This window comes from Saccopteryx leptura, chromosome 7 (genome assembly GCF_036850995.1).
Source record: "Saccopteryx leptura isolate mSacLep1 chromosome 7, mSacLep1_pri_phased_curated, whole genome shotgun sequence".
Classification (NCBI taxonomy): Eukaryota; Metazoa; Chordata; class Mammalia; order Chiroptera; family Emballonuridae; genus Saccopteryx; species Saccopteryx leptura.
In genome coordinates this window covers 77213521-77234615 of record NC_089509.1, presented here as the reverse complement: position 1 = coordinate 77234615, position 21095 = coordinate 77213521, and the positions used below count along the sequence as shown (strand labels likewise).

The 21095-nt window shown below is 41.7% G+C and overlaps 1 protein-coding gene and 1 long non-coding RNA gene across 2 annotated transcripts in view; one reads left to right on the top strand and one right to left on the bottom strand.

Annotated features, from left to right (window-relative positions):
• STAT4 (signal transducer and activator of transcription 4) overlaps nt 1–5943 on the top strand; it is a 108974-nt gene extending 103031 nt beyond the window's left edge. Inside the window, exons 22-24 of the mRNA XM_066346378.1 lie at nt 2216–2282; nt 2664–2772; nt 5520–5943. Of these exons, the coding sequence (XP_066202475.1) occupies nt 2216–2282; nt 2664–2772; nt 5520–5546 (203 nt within the window). The 3' untranslated portion in view covers nt 5547–5943. The remainder of the gene's footprint in view (nt 1–2215; nt 2283–2663; nt 2773–5519) is intronic.
• Nucleotides 1–21055, bottom strand: LOC136378937 (uncharacterized). The gene is made up of 3 exons (XR_010746654.1): nt 20890–21055; nt 15675–15790; nt 1–488 (listed from the first exon to the last, which is right to left on the bottom strand). It is a non-coding gene; the product is annotated as an uncharacterized lncRNA (long non-coding RNA).
• Nucleotides 21056–21095: the final 40 nt, after the last annotated feature.

Genomic DNA, 21095 nt, shown 5'->3' with positions numbered 1-21095 from the left:
TTAGGTTCTTTCTGTTTGCTTTTTTTCTTAATATTTTGGAAAATAACCACTATTGGGTTAAACTAAATGAAGTTCCTCCTTTTATGTTTACTTTGATTATGTTTTTAATGATTTTCTTCTAAGATTTTATGTATTGATTTCAGAGAGAGAGAGAAAGGAGAGAAAGCTCATAATTGCTTCACTTTAGTTTTTCGTTGATAGCTTCTCGTATGTGCCTTGGCTGGGCAAGCCTGGGGTTTCAAACCAGCGACCTGTGTTTCAGCTCAGTGCTCTATCCACTGTGGAGTGCTCTATCCACAGGTCAGGAGTGTAATGTGGAGGTCAAAGCCTTAGCAAGGAAGTGGTGTGTCAGCAGCTCCTGAAAGGGGGCTTCCGGGGCTAATCAGTGTGTGTAACCGGACTTCACCAGAGCCGTAGGGGCCTCTCACAGCCGCTTGAGTTTTGGTTTTCTCCTTCCTTCTGTGGAACCATAGACTTCACTTCTGTGACTGGAGGAGAGGAAAAGAAAAAGAAGGTAATGATTAGAAAGCCATTAAAATTTAAGCAAGTCTGGTTTTTTTGCAAAAGCAGCCCATAGTTTATAAACTTAATATACAGTGTCCATAAAGTCATGGTGCACTTTTGACTGGTCACAGGAAAGCAACAAAAGATGATAGAAATGTGAAATCTGCACCAAATAAAAGGAAAACCCTCACAGTTTTATACCTATTCAGTGCAGTTTGATGTGTGCTCACGCACAGATATTTTAGGGCTCCTTAGGTAGTTACCCCGTATAGCCTCTACAGACTCGTCACTGACTGATGGCCTCCTAGAACGGGGTTTCTCCACCAAACTGCCGGTATCCTTCAACTGCTTATCCCACCGAGTAATGTTATTCCTATGTGGTGGCGCTTCATTATAAACGTGCTGATATTCACGTGGCACTTTGGTCACGGATTCGAATTTAGCGAGCCACAGAACACACTGAACTTTCCTCTGAACCGTCCGCATCTCGACTGGCATGGCCATGGGCTGCTCTGCTGTATACACGGTGTTACGTCTTCATCTGTTTATGCACATATGCTGCCACATCATCCTACAGAAACTGGGAGGGTTTTCCTTTTATTTGGTGCAGATTTTGCATTTCTATCTCCTTTTGTTGCTTTCCTGTGACTGGTCAAAAGTGCACCATGACTTTACGGACACACTGTATATATGTCTTACCTTACGGTAGTCTCATAACTTAGTATTGTTTATTTGCCCAGAAGGGTACAAAGCGGGCTTTGGAACTTCTCCCACCTCCTAGCCTACCAATAACAAGTCTGACATTCCTGCCTTTCCTGGTTATATGCTAATGGCCTAAAATAATACCTGGCTCAAAGAGGCATTTGGTAAATATAGGTTGAATATATGAAAAAACATTCATTAAATTAGCTACATAATTGCAACACAAGTTCATCATTCAGTTTTTTTTAATGGAAGTATAAACAATCCATTAAAATGTTCATCTATATCAACTAAATCTATGAGCACCAGCTTATGGAATAGCCTAGAGTTATCACTCACAGAAGGTGACTATGGCCACCCTACTTTATCCCCTTCTAGAACAAACAAAAAAGAAAATAACACAACAACAACAAACCCTAAGTGTCTTCACATCTAATAAAATGAAATAATAAATGTAAATGAAACAAATTATAGTTGAAAAATTACAGTTGGCTTACATTACAGTTGGAACAAGCACAAGCTCAACATAGTATACATACCAGAGAAATTTGGGGAATGTTTCCAGGGTGAAGTTTGCACATTACTGTAACTATAATACAATAGTACTTTTAGTAGCACTGATGTCTGTGCTGCAAAAATTTGTGTAATTACAAGATTATGATTGCTGTCAGTTTTAGTGAAAAGACCTGAATTACTACAAATCCCCCAATACATAAATCAGTTTTTATAATCAAACTTAAATGTAACACAGAAGCCAGTAATATAGTTGACTCCCAATTTTTCTCATACTTTTTAAAGAGATTAATATGTAAGGTCAGATGTGTTTTTCTCTTCTTGCAAATTTTATGCTCATCTAAAATACTCAACTTCAACCGAAAAGCTTTGGGAATCACTAAGCTATTGTATTCTCTCTTCTTTTCAGCATTACTTATATCTCTTTAGAATTTTGTTCCTATTTTATCAACAATATTAATAACATTTTCCCCAACATTGTGCCTTTCTTTTCCAGTTTCAAGACCAACAGAAAGGGGAGACAAAGGTTATGTTCCTTCTGTTTTTATTCCCATCTCAACAATGTAAGTAATCTTAATCACATGTAAAATATTTATTATTGAATTCATACAAAAAAATGCCTTTATATAGGAAATTTAAGGGTAGAGCAGAATACATATAACTGAGAATAAAGCATTTTAATTCTCAATATTCCATTTTTTTACATACATAAAGCTAGTCTTTAAGACACACCAGTCTCCCATGACTGGAGTTATAAAGTTGCCCTGTTACTGGTATATGCCATATATTCCACAGCAGGCTGAATGTTGTGATATTTAGTGATGAATTAGGCATCTCAGTATCACAAATAAATAAAGCCTTAGAAATGAGTTCCTGACACAGAAAGTCAGCAGAAGCTATAATTTTTAAATCCTTTTCGATATTTACCTTGTTATGTCTTTAAGCCGAAGTGATTCAACTGAGCCACAGTCTCCGTCAGACCTTCTTCCCATGTCTCCAAGTGTGTATGCAGTGCTGAGAGAAAACCTGAGTCCCACAACCATTGAGACTGCAGTATGTTCCCTTTTGTTTCTTTTATTATTATTATTATTATTATTATTAATTTTAATGGGGTGTCATTGATCAATCAGGGTACATAGGTTCAGAGAAAACATCTCCAGGTTATTTTGACACTTGATTATGTTGCATACCTATCACCCAGAGTCATATAGTCTTCTGTCACCTTCTATCTGGTTTTCTTTGTGCACCTCCCCCTCCTTATTCTCCCCCCACCCCCAGGTAACCACCACACTCTTGTCCATGTCCCTGAGTCTCATTTTTATGTCCCATCTATGTATGGAATCATATAGTTCTTAGTTTTTTCTGATTTACTTATTTCACTCCGTATAATGTTATCAAGGTCCATCCATGTTGTTGTAAATCAGTGGTAGTCAACCTGGTCCCTACCGCCCACTAGAGAGTGTTCCAGCTTTCATGGTGGATGGTAGCAGAGCAACCAAAGTATAAATAAAAAGATAGATTTAACTATAGTAAGTTGTTTTATAAAGATTTATTCTGCCAAACTTAGCAAAAATCTGACATAAAGTACTTGATAAGTAATTATTATTATATGCTTTAACTTGCTATAACTCTGCTTTATAAATTTTATAAAGTAAAGTTACTTCCCTACTTTATAAATCACCATTACTGTGGAACCGGTGGGCGGTTAGAAAATTTTACTACTAACAGAGATACAAAAGTGGGTGGTAGGTATAAAAAGGTTGACCACCCCTGTTGTAAATGATCCGATGTCATCATTTCTTATGGCTGAGTAGTATTTCATTGTATTTATGTACCATATCATCTTTATCCAATCATCTATTGAAAGGCTTTTTGGTTGTTTCCATGTCTTGGTCACTGTGAACAATGCTGCAATGAACATGGGGCTGCATGTGTCTTTACGTACCTATGTTTTTGAGTCTTGGGGGTAAATTATATACCCAGTAGAGGGATTGCTGGGTCATAAGATTGTTCTATTTTTAAGTTTTTGAGGAACCACCATACTTTCTTCCATAATAGTTGTACTACTTTACATTCCTACCAACAGTGGATGAGGGTTCCTTTTTCTCCACAGCCTCTCCAACACTTGTTATTACCTGTCTTGTTGACAATAGCTAATCTAACAGGTGTGAGGTGTGTATCATTGTAGTTTTGATTTGAATTTCTCTAATAGCTAATGAAAATGAGCATCTTTTCATATATCTGTTGGCCATCTGTATTTCTTCGTGGGAGAAGTGTCTGTTCATGTCCTCTTCCCATTTTTTTATTGGATTGTTTGTTTGTTGTTGAGTTTTATGAGTTCTTTGTATATTTTGGATATTAGGCCCTTATCTGTGCTGTTGTTTGAAAATATCATCTCCCATTTAGTTGGCTGTCTGTTTTGTTGTCAGTTTCTTTTGCTGTGCAAAAGCTTCTTAGTCTGATGTATTCTCACTCATTTATCTTTGCCTTCACTTCCCTTGCCTTTGGGGTCAAATTCATAAAGTGCTCTTTATACCCAAGGTCCATGAGTTTAGTACCTATGTTTTCTTCTATGTAATTTATTGTTTCAAGTCTTATATTTAGGTTTTTGATCCATTTTGAATTAATTTTAGTACAAGGGGACAAACTGTAGTTGAGTTTCATTCTTTTTCATGTGGCTTTCCAGTTTTCCCAGCACCATTTGTTGAAGAGGCTTTCTTTTCTCCATTGTGTGTCGTGGGCCCCTTTATCAAAAATTAGTTGACCATATACCTGTGGTTTTATTTCTGGGCTTTCTATTCTGTTCTGAGTATCTATTTTTCTGCCAATACCATGCTCTTTTGATTATCGTGGCTCTATAATATAATTTGAAGTCAGGTATTGTAATGTCCCCAGCTTTGTTCTTTTTCCTTAGGATTGCTTTGGCTATTCGGGATATTTTATAGTTCCATATATATATATTTTAAAGATTTTATTTATTCATTATAGAGAGGGGATGGAGATAGAGAGAGAGAGAGAGAGAGAAGGGAGGAGGAGCAGGAAGCATCAACTCCCATATGTGCCTTGACCAGGCAAGCCCATATAGTTCCATATAAACCTGATAATTTTTTGTTCCATTTCTTTTCCATGGCTGGTCAAGGACATTCCTAAATAAGCAATGGTGGTGTGTGAATCCAAGGGGCCGATATTCTGCCTGGGCAGTGAAAACACAAATTCATTAACATAATATTAGAGATGTCTGTGTGGTTCTGTGTATTGCTGATATTGCCCACATTGAAAGCTGACATCTTCACCTGAACTGCTTAAAATTCTTTCCATTGGAAGCTATGACATGGCAAAATATTCCTGTACCCAATCAAATACACTTCGTCTCTAATTCCACTCACTATTGGCCCTACCAACCCCAGCGCTCCCCCCTCTTCAGCAGACAACACATATTAGTCAGTATTTCTATCTGACTATAAATCAAGTGGGTTTTAGTTCTTCTCATGAAGACTTCCAGGGATGAAAAGTCCATACTCTCCTCAGACAGCCTATTCCAATGTTACTTGTCCTTAAATTAGTTATGAGAGAACTTTTGCTACATTTTGCACCCATTTCCTCTTACATTTTTGGTGGGATGAATAGATCTTAAAACAGTTTCATTCATATACTTAAAAGGTACATTTTGAATACTTAGTAGTTAATTGGTGGAATGATTATGAAGTATTTAGTAAACATGAGGATGTTTAAATCAGAAATAGTGATTTATTTGCCAAACAGTAGTTTCCTCAAAGGTCATTTTCATTTTTTAATTTTAGATGAAGTCTCCATATTCTGCTGAATGACAGGATAAACTCTTGACACTCAAAGAAGGAAGCCAGTGAAAAAGTATAAAGACTGATCTTTGCCAACATTCACATCTTATTTCTTCAGCTTTGTAATATTGAAATGGTGGTGTCTGACGCACTCCTCTCACCAGCGTGACATCCCCAGTTGAGAGTGCTGTGACTGAAATGCTGAAAACCAAAGCTGCAGCTAAACTTGCAAGATAAGACACTTCTAAAAATCAAGTGTGAATATAGTATTAACTAAAAACTTGTTTGTATGTGTTTCATTTCTGATTACTAATGTTACTAATGATTTTGGCTGTAGAAGGTTCGAGTGTTAAGATTTCAGAATAGGTCAAGAATAACAGTCACACTACGTTACTCAAACATCAGCAGGAAGACCTGAGGGAAAAGCCGAGTAAGCCAGGGCCCTGAGTTCCAGCAGGTAAGAGTCATCATGTTAGGCACAACGGGGAAGTAATAATGGGGCATTATTACCCTGGAGTTCACAGGGTATCCCGGGATACTTCTTATTAGGGAGAGGGATCCAGAGTCATTCCTGGTGGTCTCCAGGGCACTGATAATGTGGGCCAAGTTAGATGCTTAGTGATGCCACTGTCCAGCTGATGCCCTTTATAATAGTGTGGGATCCCCCAGTGCCAGCACCTGGGAGCGCTCCATGTCTGCCAGGCCCTCGGGAAACTGCTGAGCCAGGGGATACTGTGGCATTGTCGTGCAGACAAACCCTGAGGCCGGTATCCAAGGTGAGTTCTGACCACAGTCGGAGATGACAGTCCCCTCTGGAGGACTCCTCTCTAACTTCTTCCACCATTTCCTGTCCTCCATGCAAGCCAATCAGGGAGGACAATGTTTCATAAAAAACAAGTTTCAAAAGAAAACGTTTCAACATAAACTACCTTCCTAATAGGAGATTCCATCCTCTATACTGCAGAATATTTGTTTTCTGCCAACTAAGAGCAAATAAGCAGCATTTAATGAAATATAAGGTAGATTTTCAAAATATTAGTCACATTTTCACTTTTCCCCTCACCCATCCCACACCAATCACAGATGTCTATTTTGCTAATCCCTTTTCAAATCCTTTTTAATATAAAGAATCTCTGACTAATTTTACTGAGTATCAGTACCTTTATCCAGAATAAATGCTGAGGAAAGACAGCTGACAGTGGATTTCCTCAAATTCTCAGGGTAGCAAGGAAAATCCCCAAAGAACCATTAAGAATGAATGTGGGTCTGCAAACCCAAGGGAATTTTCTTTACCTCACATGGTTTAGAAGACCCAATTCTGTTCAGAAGGAACAGAATTAGGGGCCAAATCTCTTAGTGCTGTGTTCCAACAGCAGATTATTGTAGTCCGGACTTAGTAAACTGGCTTCTGTGTGTAAATGCTCCAATTTCTGACATAGAGTCTTTTTTAAACTGATCATGAGCATTGATTGATTTGACTGATCACATTTTTTAAAGTCTAGCTTAATTAGTCAAATGCACCTTTTTCTGATAAACCCAGAGAGTTGTGTAACCACCACTGTAAGACACAGATAATTTCAACCAGAGTCCTCACAAAGAGAACGCTCTAGAAACATGGTAAGAAGGACATTTTCTGCAACACTCTTCCAGTAAAATTCAATAAACAATTCCATGTGACTTCCTCTGTAGACAGGGGGTTCTATTTCAAGTAAATTGGATCATTTCACTCCCGGCTTAAAATCTTCAAATGGCTCATGATGGTCTCTGAATTGGCAGTTTTTACCTGGAGATTATGGACAGAATTTTGGAGCTTCATGAATTTGGATGGCAATAGTTAAAATTTTATTTCTATAAACTTTTTTCTGAAACAAATTTTTTTAACTAGGTAGAAAGGCAACAAACCATCACCTATACCACGTATTTGTCACACTACAGTTGTTACATTTATCTCAAGATATTGCTTATGCTAAGCATAATTTTGAAATTGCATTCATCAGACACATTATTAGATCTTATTTAATGCCATTAATAAAGAAGCACTTATATTACTATATTACAAAGTTGGTTTTAATATTTTGATATTTGTGTTTTAGTATACTTAGTTTCCATTTTAATTTTTATTTGGAAAAAACCCTACATTATTCTTTGAAGGAATTCATAGGTTTCATTCGACTTCCAAAGGGTCCATGACACAACAAATAGTTAAGAATCCCAGTTTAGGCCTGACCTGTGGTGGCGCAGTGGATAAAGTGTCGACCTGGAAATGCTGAGGTTGCCGGTTCGAAACCCTGGGCTTGCCTGGTCAAGGCACATATGAGAGTTGATGCTTCCTGCTCCTCCCCTCCCTTCTCTCTCTCTGTCTCTCCCTCTCCTCTTTAAAATGAATTAAAAAAATAAAAAATAAAGAATCCCAGTTTAGGATGAAAATTATAATTCTTAACAGACATTTCTAAAGACATTTTTTAGTCTCTTTTTATGCTTCAATTCATCTCTCATCACTTCTCTCAACAATGGCTTCCCAGCCTCCAAAACATACACAAAAGAGACTGACTGAATCACTTTCAGTTTCTTTGATGGCCATGCTCTGTCTTACCTCCCTCCACTCTACCCTCTCAAGTCTCCAGCCTCAGAAAAGCCTTCCTTTTAAACATGCGTGCGCTCACGCGTGCGCACGCGCACACACACACACACACACACACATACACACACTGCTCAGGTCATATCATGCCTGCTTCATATCCTTTAAATCCCCCAACAGTTTTTATCATCTTTGTTGTAAATGCATATCATCTGTCTTCTTCATTAGATTCTAAGTAAGTATGTCCGAGGACCAACAAGGCTTTGTTCAGAGTCATATTCCTAGAATCTAGCACAGTCTGCCCTTTAATACGTATTTGTTAAGGATTTGATGTTTGAACACATAGAAAATGGTAATTGCCTGACCAGGTGGTGGCACAGTGGATGGAGTGTCAGACTGGGATGCAGAGGGCCCAGGTTTGAGACCCCGAGGTCACCAGCTTGAGCACAGGCTCATCTGGTTTGAGCAAAATCCCACCAGCTTGAACCCAGGGTCGCTGGCTCCAGCAGGGGGTTATTCGGTCTGCTGAGGGCCCCGGTCAAGGCACATATGGGAGAGCAATCAAACAACTAAGGTGTTGCGACGTGCAATGAAGAACTGATGATTGATGCTTCTCATCTCTCTTTGTTCCTGTCTGTCTGTCCCTGTCTATCCCTCTCTCTTTTTATTTAAAAAAAAAAGAAAAAAGAAAAAAAAGAAAATGGTAATTACTTCCTTTTTTTTCTTTGTTCTTTGGTCTGCCAGCAAGACTGAGCTAGAGTTCACTTTATAATGCCTTCAAACTCTAAAATCATGGAATAGTCCCCAATATTATCCTTCAAACTGAATAACCAAAACACACTTGCTATTGCTCAAACCACATAGGACCTCCCCTCTACTTGACCTCGCTCTTAACTGCCAAACTCTGTATAAATGCTCTGGAATGATACTGTTTATTGTCTCACTCTAACTTCCTTTAATTTAGGTATCTCATGTGTGCCAAGCATCCCAGACATCTTCCGACTCAAGTGCTCCTGACATTTTTCCCTTAACCCATTAAACTTACAGCCTTTACTCCTGTCCCTGGTAAAAATGCTATGCAACACTCTCTTACATTAGGTTTAATAGTCATCCACTTAGACAGCTCATCAGCTGCCCCTGAGAGGAAGAATCTGAGGACATCTAGACAGGGTGAAGATGGGGGGGAGGTTAAAGGGCATAGAAGAATGCTGCCCTCATTAAAATCCTTTATGGATTTTAGGGTAGTTTTCCAGAACACACATGTTCTTTATTCTCCTCCCTCTCAATTCTAGCTCCATAGGCCTAATGCCAGTGCTAAGGTCTGAATGTTGAATTAATCTGTGATACCTGATCCCAGTGCTGGTCAAGGATGCTATTCACTCATTCAAAGAGTATTAAGACTGGCTCTGTATCAGGCATTGCCTTTCTCAACCAGGGTTTCCCATATGAACCACAAGACACAGAAAGCAATTTGCTTGACTATCTTCTCAGTCTGCCAAGGGCGGTACATGGCACATGGTATATAAGAGAGAAGGTAATATTGCCAGGCATGGGACCTGCCCTATGGGTCTGTCTTGGGCCAGCCAGTACTGTGTGGGTTCTTGACTTCGTGCAGGAAAAATTTCACAGTATGAGTCGGGTGATTTTGAGAGTAAGTTTACTAAAGCTGGGAACAGCGAAACAAGGAAGGGTCTAGAACAGAAGAAGCAACAGGATAGCCTAGGCAGGGCTGCTTTAGTTCACTGGGTAGTCAGAGAAAAGGGGGCCTTGGAGTCAGGATCGTGGGGTTAGCCCAGGAGGAGCTGCCAGTGCCCACTGCTCCCCCGGTTGCAAGTCTTGTGGGGACCCTCAGAGTTTAGGAGATATATGCCTATGGGGGAAGGAAAGGGGGAGGGAAAGGTATGCGCATGCTCCCAGATATGGGGGGGGGGGTTGCTGGGTCCTCAGTCCTAAAGGATTTTAAGGGTGGTGTTTTAGGTGAGATCTCAAAAGAATAATATTCACCAGCTCTCCAGATATGTCCTTTTATGGTCATAGTCTCCACTGATTGGTCAATGCAGCTGGTCCTGAGGTCAGCCATGTCATTGCTTGTCTGATTTTGCTGCTTTTCTGGGCCTGGAGTGAAACACATTGCGTCCTAGATATTATCTCTAGGGCTTAATGCTTAAGAGAGTGGCCGTGCAAAGGCTTGTACGCGGATTGTATGATGCTGTTCTCCTGCCCCTTGTTCCTTTTCTAAGGGCATCTAAAACCACATGACAATCGATATGGCAGGGGAGGAAATGTCAGGGCAGGGTATGAACTGCATGACCAATGACATGAAAGTCAGGGGATCTCAACTGCATGACCGCCAATATGCCAGTGGAGGAAAGGTTACCCTAGGGGTGAGATCCTTGTTTTCCAAATTTTGCCCATTGCTAGACACCCAGGGCTTTGCTCCCTGGTAACCTTCTGTGCCTGGCTTATATCATCTTTGCTCTGCTCATGTCTGTATAACTGCTTACCACAGTAATTCATACAGATAACTTGGGGCATTAGGGTTAATATTCCCTTGGAACCAAGATGAGACAGCTATAACAGCCCGATGACCCTCATTCCATGAGGAGAGAGAAAGACAGACAAGCAAATAATAAAGGACAAATTTAACAAGTGCTACAAAGAATACAAATGTGGTATAAAGTAACTGGAAGAAGAGGTCAATGAAGGTCTCTCTGAGAAGATGATATTTGAGCTGAGGACCTAAAGAATGAGGTCCATGAACACAGCCAGGAAAACAGCATCCCAAAAGCACAGTATATATATAGGACCTAAACAGGTAAAAGCCCGGGCCACTGGAAGAGCAGGAAGAGGCCTGGGAAGGCGAGTATAGTGAGGCATGGAGAGAGTGAGATGAGATGGGTAAGAAAGGAGGCAAGACCAGGTCGTGCAGGGCTCTACAAGGAAAGCTGACATAACTGCAGGCTCTACAGGAAGGAGTGGTGGTACAATGTTTCTTTATTGGATCTAAGTTTTCATTTGTTTCAAGTAAACATCTAGTGAGGTTTCCACAGAAGAACTCCCCCTAGAGCGCCACACTAGGGGCTCCATGGAGGTGCTACCTGTGCAGTTGCACAGGGCCAAGCCCTCAGAAGGACCCCATGCTTGGTTTAATGTTCTGTTGTTGCCTTCTTGAAATTCTTAATAAAGTTTGGAAATTTGCACTGGAAATTATATAGCTTGCTCCTGTCCTCTCTTTGTAACCAGAAAAATAAACATCCATCTGCACTGTGAAAATTATGTGAAGTGCATTCGCCACAGTGTTGGTGTGCAGCCCTGGGGACTGGTGCCCACTCTCATGCAAGGCAGGAGGCTATGGTCTAGTAGGGTGGGTCCCCTCACACATTGGAGGTCCTAGGTTGGTCCTTAGGTCACTGTAAGTATTGATAGGTAGAGACCATTAAAAGTGGTTGAGCAGAGCCTGACCAGGCGGTGGCGCGGTGGATAGAGCGTTGAACTGGGATGCGGAAGACCCAGGTTCAAGACCCTGAGGTCGCCAGCTTGAGCCCAAGTTCGCTGGCTTGAGCAAGGGGTTACTCAGTCTGCTGAAGGCCCGCAGTCAAGGCACATATGAGAAAGCAATCAATGAACAACTAAGGTGTCGCAACGAAAAACCGATCATTGATGCTTCTCATCTCTCTGCATTCCTGTCTGTCTGTCCCTATCTATCCCTCTCTCTGTCTCTAAATAAATAAATAAATAAATAAATAAATAAATAAATAAAATCTTAAAAAAAAAAAGTGGTTGAGCGGAGCCCAAAGGAACGAGGTCAGTGCCTACTGAAACCATTCAATAAGTCATGCAATCTGCAGGTAGGGCCAACGTTATTTTTTCCTGGGCCTGTCAAAAGTTCGAAATCATGGTCTAGTGACTAAATTTTTCTCTGCCATTAATTGGTATAATCACCATAAAGGACAAGGCAGGGAGCCAGAAGACCTGAAGAGAAAGAGCAAAGCCCCCTTTGCAGATTTAGCAAAAGGACAGAAGAAACAGCCATCTCTGGTTTCAAGTCAGGAACCACAGCTGCATGAGGGTCAGAGCTTGAAAGACCAGTAAGATCTGAGTTAACACGCATACAGATTGTGCGGATAGTGAAATGAGGTTAGGAAAAGGGGACATTTCTAGGGGAAGGGAAGAAAAAGAAAGTGGAAGTGGGATGGGTTAAGTTTCCAGCACCTTAAATAATTGGAAAATGTTCCTCTCTCTCCCTCTAAAATTAAGGGCACCCACCCTGCCTCCGTTCACTTTGTCCAGAGACCACTAGATGCAAAAGCAGAGGCTGCAGGAGGGAACCGCAGACCAACCGGCACTCAGTGGGAAAGCCCCGGGCCTGCGCCTGCGTACTGCTCCCTCTGCCGCTGACTTTCGCTTTTCGGTTTCCTCTCAATCCTGCTCCTTCTCGCTCCCCGGCCATTTCCCCGAAAGCACGTGGGGCGGCTCTTCCCGGCAGTCGCTTCCCTCCCGCCGCGCGCCGGCCCCGCTGTTTTGGGAACCTTTCCAAAAGCCGGCTACCGGCATCTGCCTGTCATTCTGGGCAGGCATTGGTCGCCGTCCTGAAAGCACAGGACTTGAAAAGTGCTTGTGAGGGTGTTTGCACTACAAATGTAACAGTGCTCATCGTAGACATCTTTTTAGGGGGAGGGGAGGAAGGAAATTATAAAGAAGTAATCTACCACCCAGAAAAAATAACGTTTTAAAATATTTTCCCTCTCTCAGTCTCACCTTTTTTCTTTCTGTCTCAGTGTGTTTCCATGCATTTCCATTTCTGTATCTTTTCTGTGTGTGTTTGAGAGAGTCAGAGAGAGGGACAGATAGGGACAGAAAGACAGAAAGGAAGAGAAATGAGAAACATCAATTCTTTATTGCGGCACCTTAGTTGTTCATTGATTGCTTTCTCATAAGTGCCTTGATGGGGGTGGGGGGCACAGCAGACTGAATGACCCCTTGCTGGAGCCAGCGACCTTGGGCTCAGGGCTCAAGCTGGTGAGCCTTGCTCAAACCAGATGAGCCAACACTCAAGGTAGCGACCTCGGGGTCTCAAACCTGGGTCCTCCGTGTCCCAGTCCGACGCTCTCTCTATCCACTGTGGCACCGCCTGGTCAGGCTATATCTTCTTGCAGTACTGGAAAATACTATGTTTTCTATCCTCCATTTTAATTTAATTTCATACCTGACTTTTCCAATGTACTAAATAGTATTTGAGAGCATAACTTTGATATTCTATAAGTATCAAAAATCCAGACAACTGCAGGGAATTTTAGAAAATCTTTGTTTCAATTTTGTTATATTATAGATGAACAAATATGGCTTACACTGATGAAATGTAAGTCTTTAGGTTATCAACATTACTGCCAACATTAGAAAAACATATGACTAAAATGCAATATGACTTATGGGAGGAGAGGAAAAGTTTTAAAATATATATTACTATCAGGTTTTTTCAATCAGATTTGTAGCTACTGTTTTGAAACAGACCAAGGCAGTCAAGACAACACAGAGCCGATAAGTTTTTCACAGATGTGTGGTAAGGACACACAAGATAGCAACCCCACAGAAATTATTTGTGATGAGGTAAGAGCAGTGGGCTGTGCCTCTTGAGCAATTTTGTTTTAGAATTCAATAGTAGGATTTTTTGCTGTCTCCCCCCCCCCCCCTGTAAAATCTCTATCAGTGTTTTGTTGCTACAAAAATGAACCAAACTACCCCCATAACTCAGTGGAGTAAAACAACAACCATTTATCATCGCTTAGGAGACTAAGGTAGTCTGGACAGTTCTGATTATTCCCGTCAGGCCTTCTGATCTTGCTTGGGCTCTCTCTTCTGTCTGAGGCCTAAGCCCTGACAGCTTCGGGACTCAGCTGTGATCTGTGTGCTATCTTATCCTGCAGTAGTCTGGTCTGATTTACCATGGGCACAGGAAGGTTCTGGGAGTGAAGTATAAGTCCCCTTCAGGCTTAGGCTCAGAATGATCATGTCACAACTGCTGTATAATATTGGTCAAAGCCAGTCACCAGCCAGCCTAGATTCAAGGGGTGGAGAAATAGTCCCCACTTCTTAAGCTGGAAGCAGCTACAAAGTCACATAACAAAAGGGTGCTGATACAAGAAAAGGAATAATGGAGCCATTATTGAAAACAATCTATCAGGAAATACTTTCTACTTTCTTATAATGAGACTGTGTAACTGATGGTATATATATATTTTGCTCTGCCATTGTATTCTTTATGTCTCCAGTTATTGTAAATATAAGTAAATTAATACAACTGGGTAGTTGGGAATAAAAGAAGAGATAAATGAAGAATAGAAATGACAATTTTCTCCAAGCAAAAATAAATTTGCTCCCAGGGGGAGGGCTGGCAGAGTTTCTGAATGTCTTTCCACTGTAACATCATGTGAATTTATGTATTTGTGTCACTCCAGTGCCTTCAATTAGTCATCATAAAATGTGGCTTCTAGGCTCCTCGCTATTCTTGACTCTCCTTTGAATATATACTAGTTGAGGGATGGCAGATGATAAGTTTCACTTTATGTGCCATTTCTGGTTGATTGCCAATGACCAACTAGATGCAGAGATGCAGTGTCAAGAACATTTTTTTTTAAATCAAGTGAGAGGCAGGGAGGTAGAGAGACTCCCACATGTACCTTGACCAGGATCCACCTGGCAAACCACCCTTGCCCCATTTTCTGTCCATCTGGGATCGTTGCTCTGTTGCTCGGCCACCGAACTATTTTAGCACCTGAGGCAAGGCCTTTGAGCCATCCTCAGTGCTGGGGGCCAACTTAAGCCATGGCTATGAGGGGTGGGGAGAGAAGGGGCTGGGGTGGAGAAGCAGATGGTGGCTTCTCCTGTGTGCCCTGACTGGGAATCAAACCCAGGACTTCCACACGCTGGGCTGATGCTTTACCACAAGCCAACTGGTCAGGGATAAAAACTTTTCAGAAGCTCTGCACTGGCAGCAAAACGTACCTTGACACTTTTTACTTAACCCAAGCACAGGTCTTTGCATTTGCTGGTTTTTTTATTATTTGTTTGTTTTTAATTTTTTAGTGAGAGCACCAGGATCTACCCGGCATGCCCACTATAGGCAATGCTTTGCCCATTTGGGGCTGTTGCTCTGTTGCTCAGCAACCAAGCCATTTTTTTTAGCACTTGAGGTGAACCCACGGAGCCATCCTCAGCATCAGAGGCCAAGTTTCTCAAAGCAATCGAGCCAGGACTGCAGGAGGGGGGAGAGAGAGAGAGAGAGAGAGAGAAGGAGAGAAAGAGGGGTGGAGAAGCAGATGGTCACCTCTCCTGTGTACCCAGACTGGGAATGGAACCTGGGACATCCACATGCTGGGCCAACACTCCCACTGAGCCAACTGGTCAGGGCTGCATTTACTGTTTTAAGTTGTATACAGTTGGTTTCAGCCCAGCAGGATTCTATCCTGTTAAGATAATTTAGAATTTTGATTCTGTCATCTATTTATTAGTCAGCTATTTCAGTGCCAAAACGAAAATGCCTCAGTGACACACAACAATGACAACAAGCAGACATGTCTTACCATCTCATTTATGGGCACATGGATGGGCTGCAGCGGCTTTGCTCCAGGTGGCAGGCTCAGGGAGGCTCCGCACATCTCCCCTATAAAGGCTCTGGCTGGCTTGAGCCTGCCATATGCTAGTGCCGAAAAGAAGCACACAAAAACAAGTTGGTCACACAGAACATGCAAGGTCTCAGGTCAGCTGTGGGTACATCCCATCTGCCCACATTCCATTAGAGCAAGTCACATAGCCAAAGCCAGATTCATTGCAAGGGGAGATGCATTCCACTCTAGTGAACCACAGCAAGGGGTGGAAAGGTCAGGAAAATATTGGAAAATAATACAATCTACCAGACAATGTATTTGCTATTTTTCTGAGATCTGTGCCTTTTGCATTGTTGACATTGTTGGTATGGAGATATAACTTCCAAAGCTGACCCTTGTAAGGGTCATTTAGGTCTATTGTTTCTGGATTTCTAGTATTTTTTTATTGTTTGTTTGGTTTTTTTATTTGATTACTTTTTAAGCAAGTCACTATGTTAGTCAACTTATAAAATACATTAATATTCCCTGCAGGAACTTAGAATCTTTGAGACATAAGACTTAGACAGTTTAAAAACCATAGCATATAGCCTTGGCCAGATGGCTTGTTTGGTCAGAGCAACATCTCTATGCACAGAGGTTGAGGGTTCAATCCGTGATCAGGGTACATACAGGAACAGATCAATGTTTCTGTCTGTCTCTCCCACCTCTCTCTAAAAATCAATAAATAATTTTTTGAAAAAAGAAACATTAATTAAAAACATAATATAAAGGAGTTTGTAATGCTTGTCCATATAGAAACACATATACATATATCATATTAATTCAGAGACCAGATTGATCACTACACGTTGAGGTGGTACACAAAAGAGAATGTAGGATTTAGGCTTAATTTTAGAAGTTGGGTAGGGATTTAGTAAGTGAGGAGAGTAAGGACTCGCCATTTGGTATGTGCCATAATTGCCAGCAGTGTGTGTAAAAAAGAAACGGGAGGATAAAAAGTACGAGGGGAAAGTAGGGTAGAGAGTTTAGTTGGGTAATGGGACAATGGAAGACAAGGCTGGAAAGAAAGGTGGGGACATTCTGTGGAGGATCCAGATCAGCAGACAAAGTTTGTGTTTATCAAATGCAGTCAGAGTTGTCAAAGCTTTTGAGCAGGGAATGACCATATAAATGTGGTGTTTTGGAGAATTTAATTTGAAAAAATATAATGGAGGGGAAAGGGACAGGAAGTAGTAATCCACTTGGTGTCTATTGTAGCATTCCAGTTCTAAACTGATGAAGGCGGCCTGAACTGTGGTAGCGCAGTGGATAAAGCGTCGACCTGGAAATGCTGAGGTCACCGGTTCGAAACCCTGGGCTTGCCTGGTCAAGGCACATATGGGAGTTGATGCTTCCAGCTCCTCCCCCCCTTCTCTCTCTGTCTCTCTCTCTCCTCTCTCTCCCTCTCTGTCTCTCGCCCTCTCTCTCTCCTCTCTAAAAATGAATAAATAAATAAAAACATTTAAACTGATGAAGGCCTACAGTAGGGTATTGTCAACAATGGTAAAACTAAGGAGGATAAAGACATTGGGAAGGAAGCATCCATAGAAGTGGATGACAGTCAGGATGTGGAGAGCCAAAGAGAAACAACCTATTTGCAGATGTTAAGATTATATAATTCCCCCATCAATATTGCAGCTAATCTCTGTGCAGGTTTTCCAATACTAGAAAAAATATTTTGAACATGTTATCTAGGCTTCTTGGAGTCAGCTTTGCTCAAACATTGTCTGGGTTTCAGTACAGGTGAGTAGGAAGGGAAGTGCTCTTTTTGGAGGCCCAGCATCTCTTTTCACAGAACGCCACTACTTTGAGACCAAGGGTCATTGCTATTGCCAGCTCAGTACTGGCTTTGTGAGGGTGAATATGTGACAAGAAGAAGTACACAGGTGTGAGAAAAGAAACTATAATAGACACACATATAAGCATATCCCTGTGAAATTACTTAGTTCCCATTCCTATCCAAGTTGACTTATTAGTCAAGATTTGATTCAAATTTCATCTACCTGAAGGAACCAATTGATTTTATGGGGATACACTCCAAGAAGATCTAATCTAGGCTGGCCTCAGGGATGCCTACCACGGGAAGTGACATTTTAGCTAATATTTTAGCTGAGACATAAAAGATAAGTTAGACAGCGAAGAAGCTGGGAGTAGGGGATGTTGGTTTATGGGGCTTTCCAAATGGAGAACTGCTGATGAGAAACCTGAATTTGGGGGAAGAGTTTGGCTTATTTGAATAACAAAAATGCTGAAGTAGCCCTGACTGAGTTGATCAGTGGAGAAAGCGTTGACCTGGTGTGCCAGATGTCATGGTTGGACTCCTGTAGGGACTCTCATAGGGCACCTATGAGAAGCAATCAATGAATAACACAACTAAATGGAGCAACTAAGGGGAACAACAAGTAGATGCTTTTCTCGCGGGCTTTCTCTCTTCCTATGACTTCCTCTCTCTATGAAACCAATGGAAAAAAAAATTCCAAAATTATTCAAACTGTTGTATAAAGAATGGATTAAAAGAAAGGTAAGAGCTGAGGTGAGGCAGCTATTTGGAAATCTATGCAGTAATCCAAATGAGAGAAAAGGGGAGATGGCATAAATGATGGAGACAAGTGATGAGGCTTGAGAAATATTTAGAAGGAAGAATCAAACAAGAGAAAGTATGCCACGAGAGGGAGAAGGTGTGGTAAGGTACCAAAGAATTGAAAAATTAATATTGATGTTTTCAAGTCAGGTTTCTTGTCCTCTCCTTTCTGTAGGGAGTGAAAGTAAAGGAATGTGAAAGTTTCCTAGCTTGCAGAGACATCCTGTGTAGAAAATCCTTTTTACCAGGAAGCTTAGGGCATTTTATAATTTGGGCTAGGCATACAGAGAGATTTTGTAAATATGATTTTATACTTGTGTGTGATTTGCATCAACTCAGGATAGACAACAGCATTGTATGGTAAAGAGATTTTGTGCTGGGAGACTTAGATTCCCCCTCCCCCACCTCTGTGAGAAACAGGGTAAACACTTGCCAGGTGTGTGGAGGGGAGGGAGAGATAAAGCAAGCCACTTTCCTTTCTCTTTCTTTCTTCTTTAATGGGCCATTTGCAAAAGTTTATTCCCTGGGACCCTGTAGGCTCCCTGCCCCATCCTGAAAAAGTATAGTTTATGCATATACCTCTAGACAAAGAAATAGCAAAGAAACACTGAAAAATTTAGAAATGTCTTTTATATGAAAAACATTTTTCACTATGGTGTTACCTTATAAGTTTTAATATGTAGAAATGTTTTTTTATAAATCCTATACACGAGTGTTATAAGCTTGCTAATGTATAGTGTCATAACTCCCCCTCTCCCTTTTCCCACCAACCTGTGTGTGTGATCAAAGGTATATATAACCTGCCTCAGGGCTGTGCGCAGTGCGCACAATTTGGGTCAGCTTTGCCCCGTGTTAGCCATATGCGGCTGGCATATTAAATTTCCTCCCTTTAATAAAACTCCTTAAAAATTCATTTGAGCCTGACCAGGTGGTGGCACAGTGGATAGAGCGTCGGACTGGGATGCAGAGGACCCGGGTTCAAGACCCCAAGGTCGCCAGCTTGATTGAGCTGGGGCTCATTGTAAAGCCAGTATCTAAGGCCAGGGCCACTATCACAGCAGCCTTCTGGCCTATGCAGCATTGGATTCGGACAGTCGGTAAAGAAACAATGGAGCCACAAACTGGTGGGCCATAGTCTTTAATCCTAGCTTGTACCTGGCGGGCAAGTAAAAACACACACTGGGCTCCAAAACCCAATCACATTCAGTGCTCACAAAGCCACTGACTTATCCGAGTTTCCTAGAATCAAAGGTTTCTAGCTCACCAGCCTTATTCTCCTCAGTTCCCCATCTCCTTCCTTATCCCAGATACAAACTCTGTACAAACTGGCATCTCACTCAGCACTCCGCCATCTTGGCTGCTTTTCCTGGCCTCCTCCACATGGCCTCCTTCCGCTGCTGGCTCTACCTTCTCTGCTCTCTCATGCTAACCTCAGGAACCAAGAGCACAAGCTCTTGTTCTACCCCCATTTTATATTGTAGCTTCACAACCTCTAATCCAATATACAAAATAGGGAAGTCTCTAATACAAAGTCACTTCTCTGAGGCATGATTGGATTGTACCACCCCACATCAAAAAGGGTGGGAAAGGCTTAATCCCAAAACCAAGCCCCAGGCTACAACGATCCCCAACACACATTAATATCACCTGGGCAACGGCCTCACGTGGGCAGCACCATCTTTTTAACAAAGTGAGCATAATACATTTTATCCGCCCAACACTCATCTGGTTTGAGGAAAAGCCCACCAGCTTGAGCCCAAGGTCGCTGGCTCCAGCAAGGGGTACTCGGTCTGCTGAAGGCCTGCGGTCAAGGCACATATGAGAAAGCAATCAATGAACAACTAAAGTGTTGCAACGCGCAATGAAAAACTAATGATTGATGCTTCTCATCTCTCTCTGTTCCTGTCTGTTTGTCCCTGTCTATCCCTCTTTCTGACTCACTCTCTGTCTCTGTAAAAAATAAATAAATAAATAAGAATTAAAAATTCATTTGGACTTGGTGTCTCCCTGCAAAACGGTACTTTATAACAAAGGCAATGTCAAAAATGACTCCTCGCTATCTGGCATGTGTCATTTCTTCAGAAAGGACAGGTTTAAGGAAAAAGATAATGAGTTGTTTCTGAACATAAATAGTTTGCAGATTACCCTACATTCAAGTAGGGAGTCGAGTGGGGGGCTGTACACGTGGCTGTGCAGCTCTAAGGGGAGGTGTGGACAGGAGCCTTCCACATCTGGAAGAAATTGGGAAGCTGTGGGTGTGGTCATCACAAGACAGTGTGAGGCGAGAAGTAAAGGTAAAGTAGACCAAGTTCCGGACCCTGGCAACACTTAACACTGACTGGTTTGGTGGGGCAGTTGGAACAGAGATGGAGAAAGAATGCCAGAAAGATAAGAAGAGTAAAAGAGGATGTGTCGTCATTATGGCCAAGAAAGAAGTGTTAAAGAATGGAGGCATCAAGTGGGCAGAATGTTTCTGAACGTTTAAGTAGGTGAAGACAAGTACATCCCCTGGGTTTAGCTACAGGAAGTTCCAGCTGCTACACTGAACTTCTAGATTAACAATGTCCCCACCTGTGTCCTCGGTCTCAGGTTCTCAGATATAGGAGTAATGATACAAGGATCTCCAAGTTTGGGCTGCAAACACAGAACTTCCTTCCTAGTTACTCTCTAGAAACATAACCAAAACTGCCACTCAGCCAAGTTTGAACACAGCGGAGCTATAAGTCACTCACGCGGCGCAGCCCTGCCCAAAGGGGAAGGAAGGACCCAGCGGATTG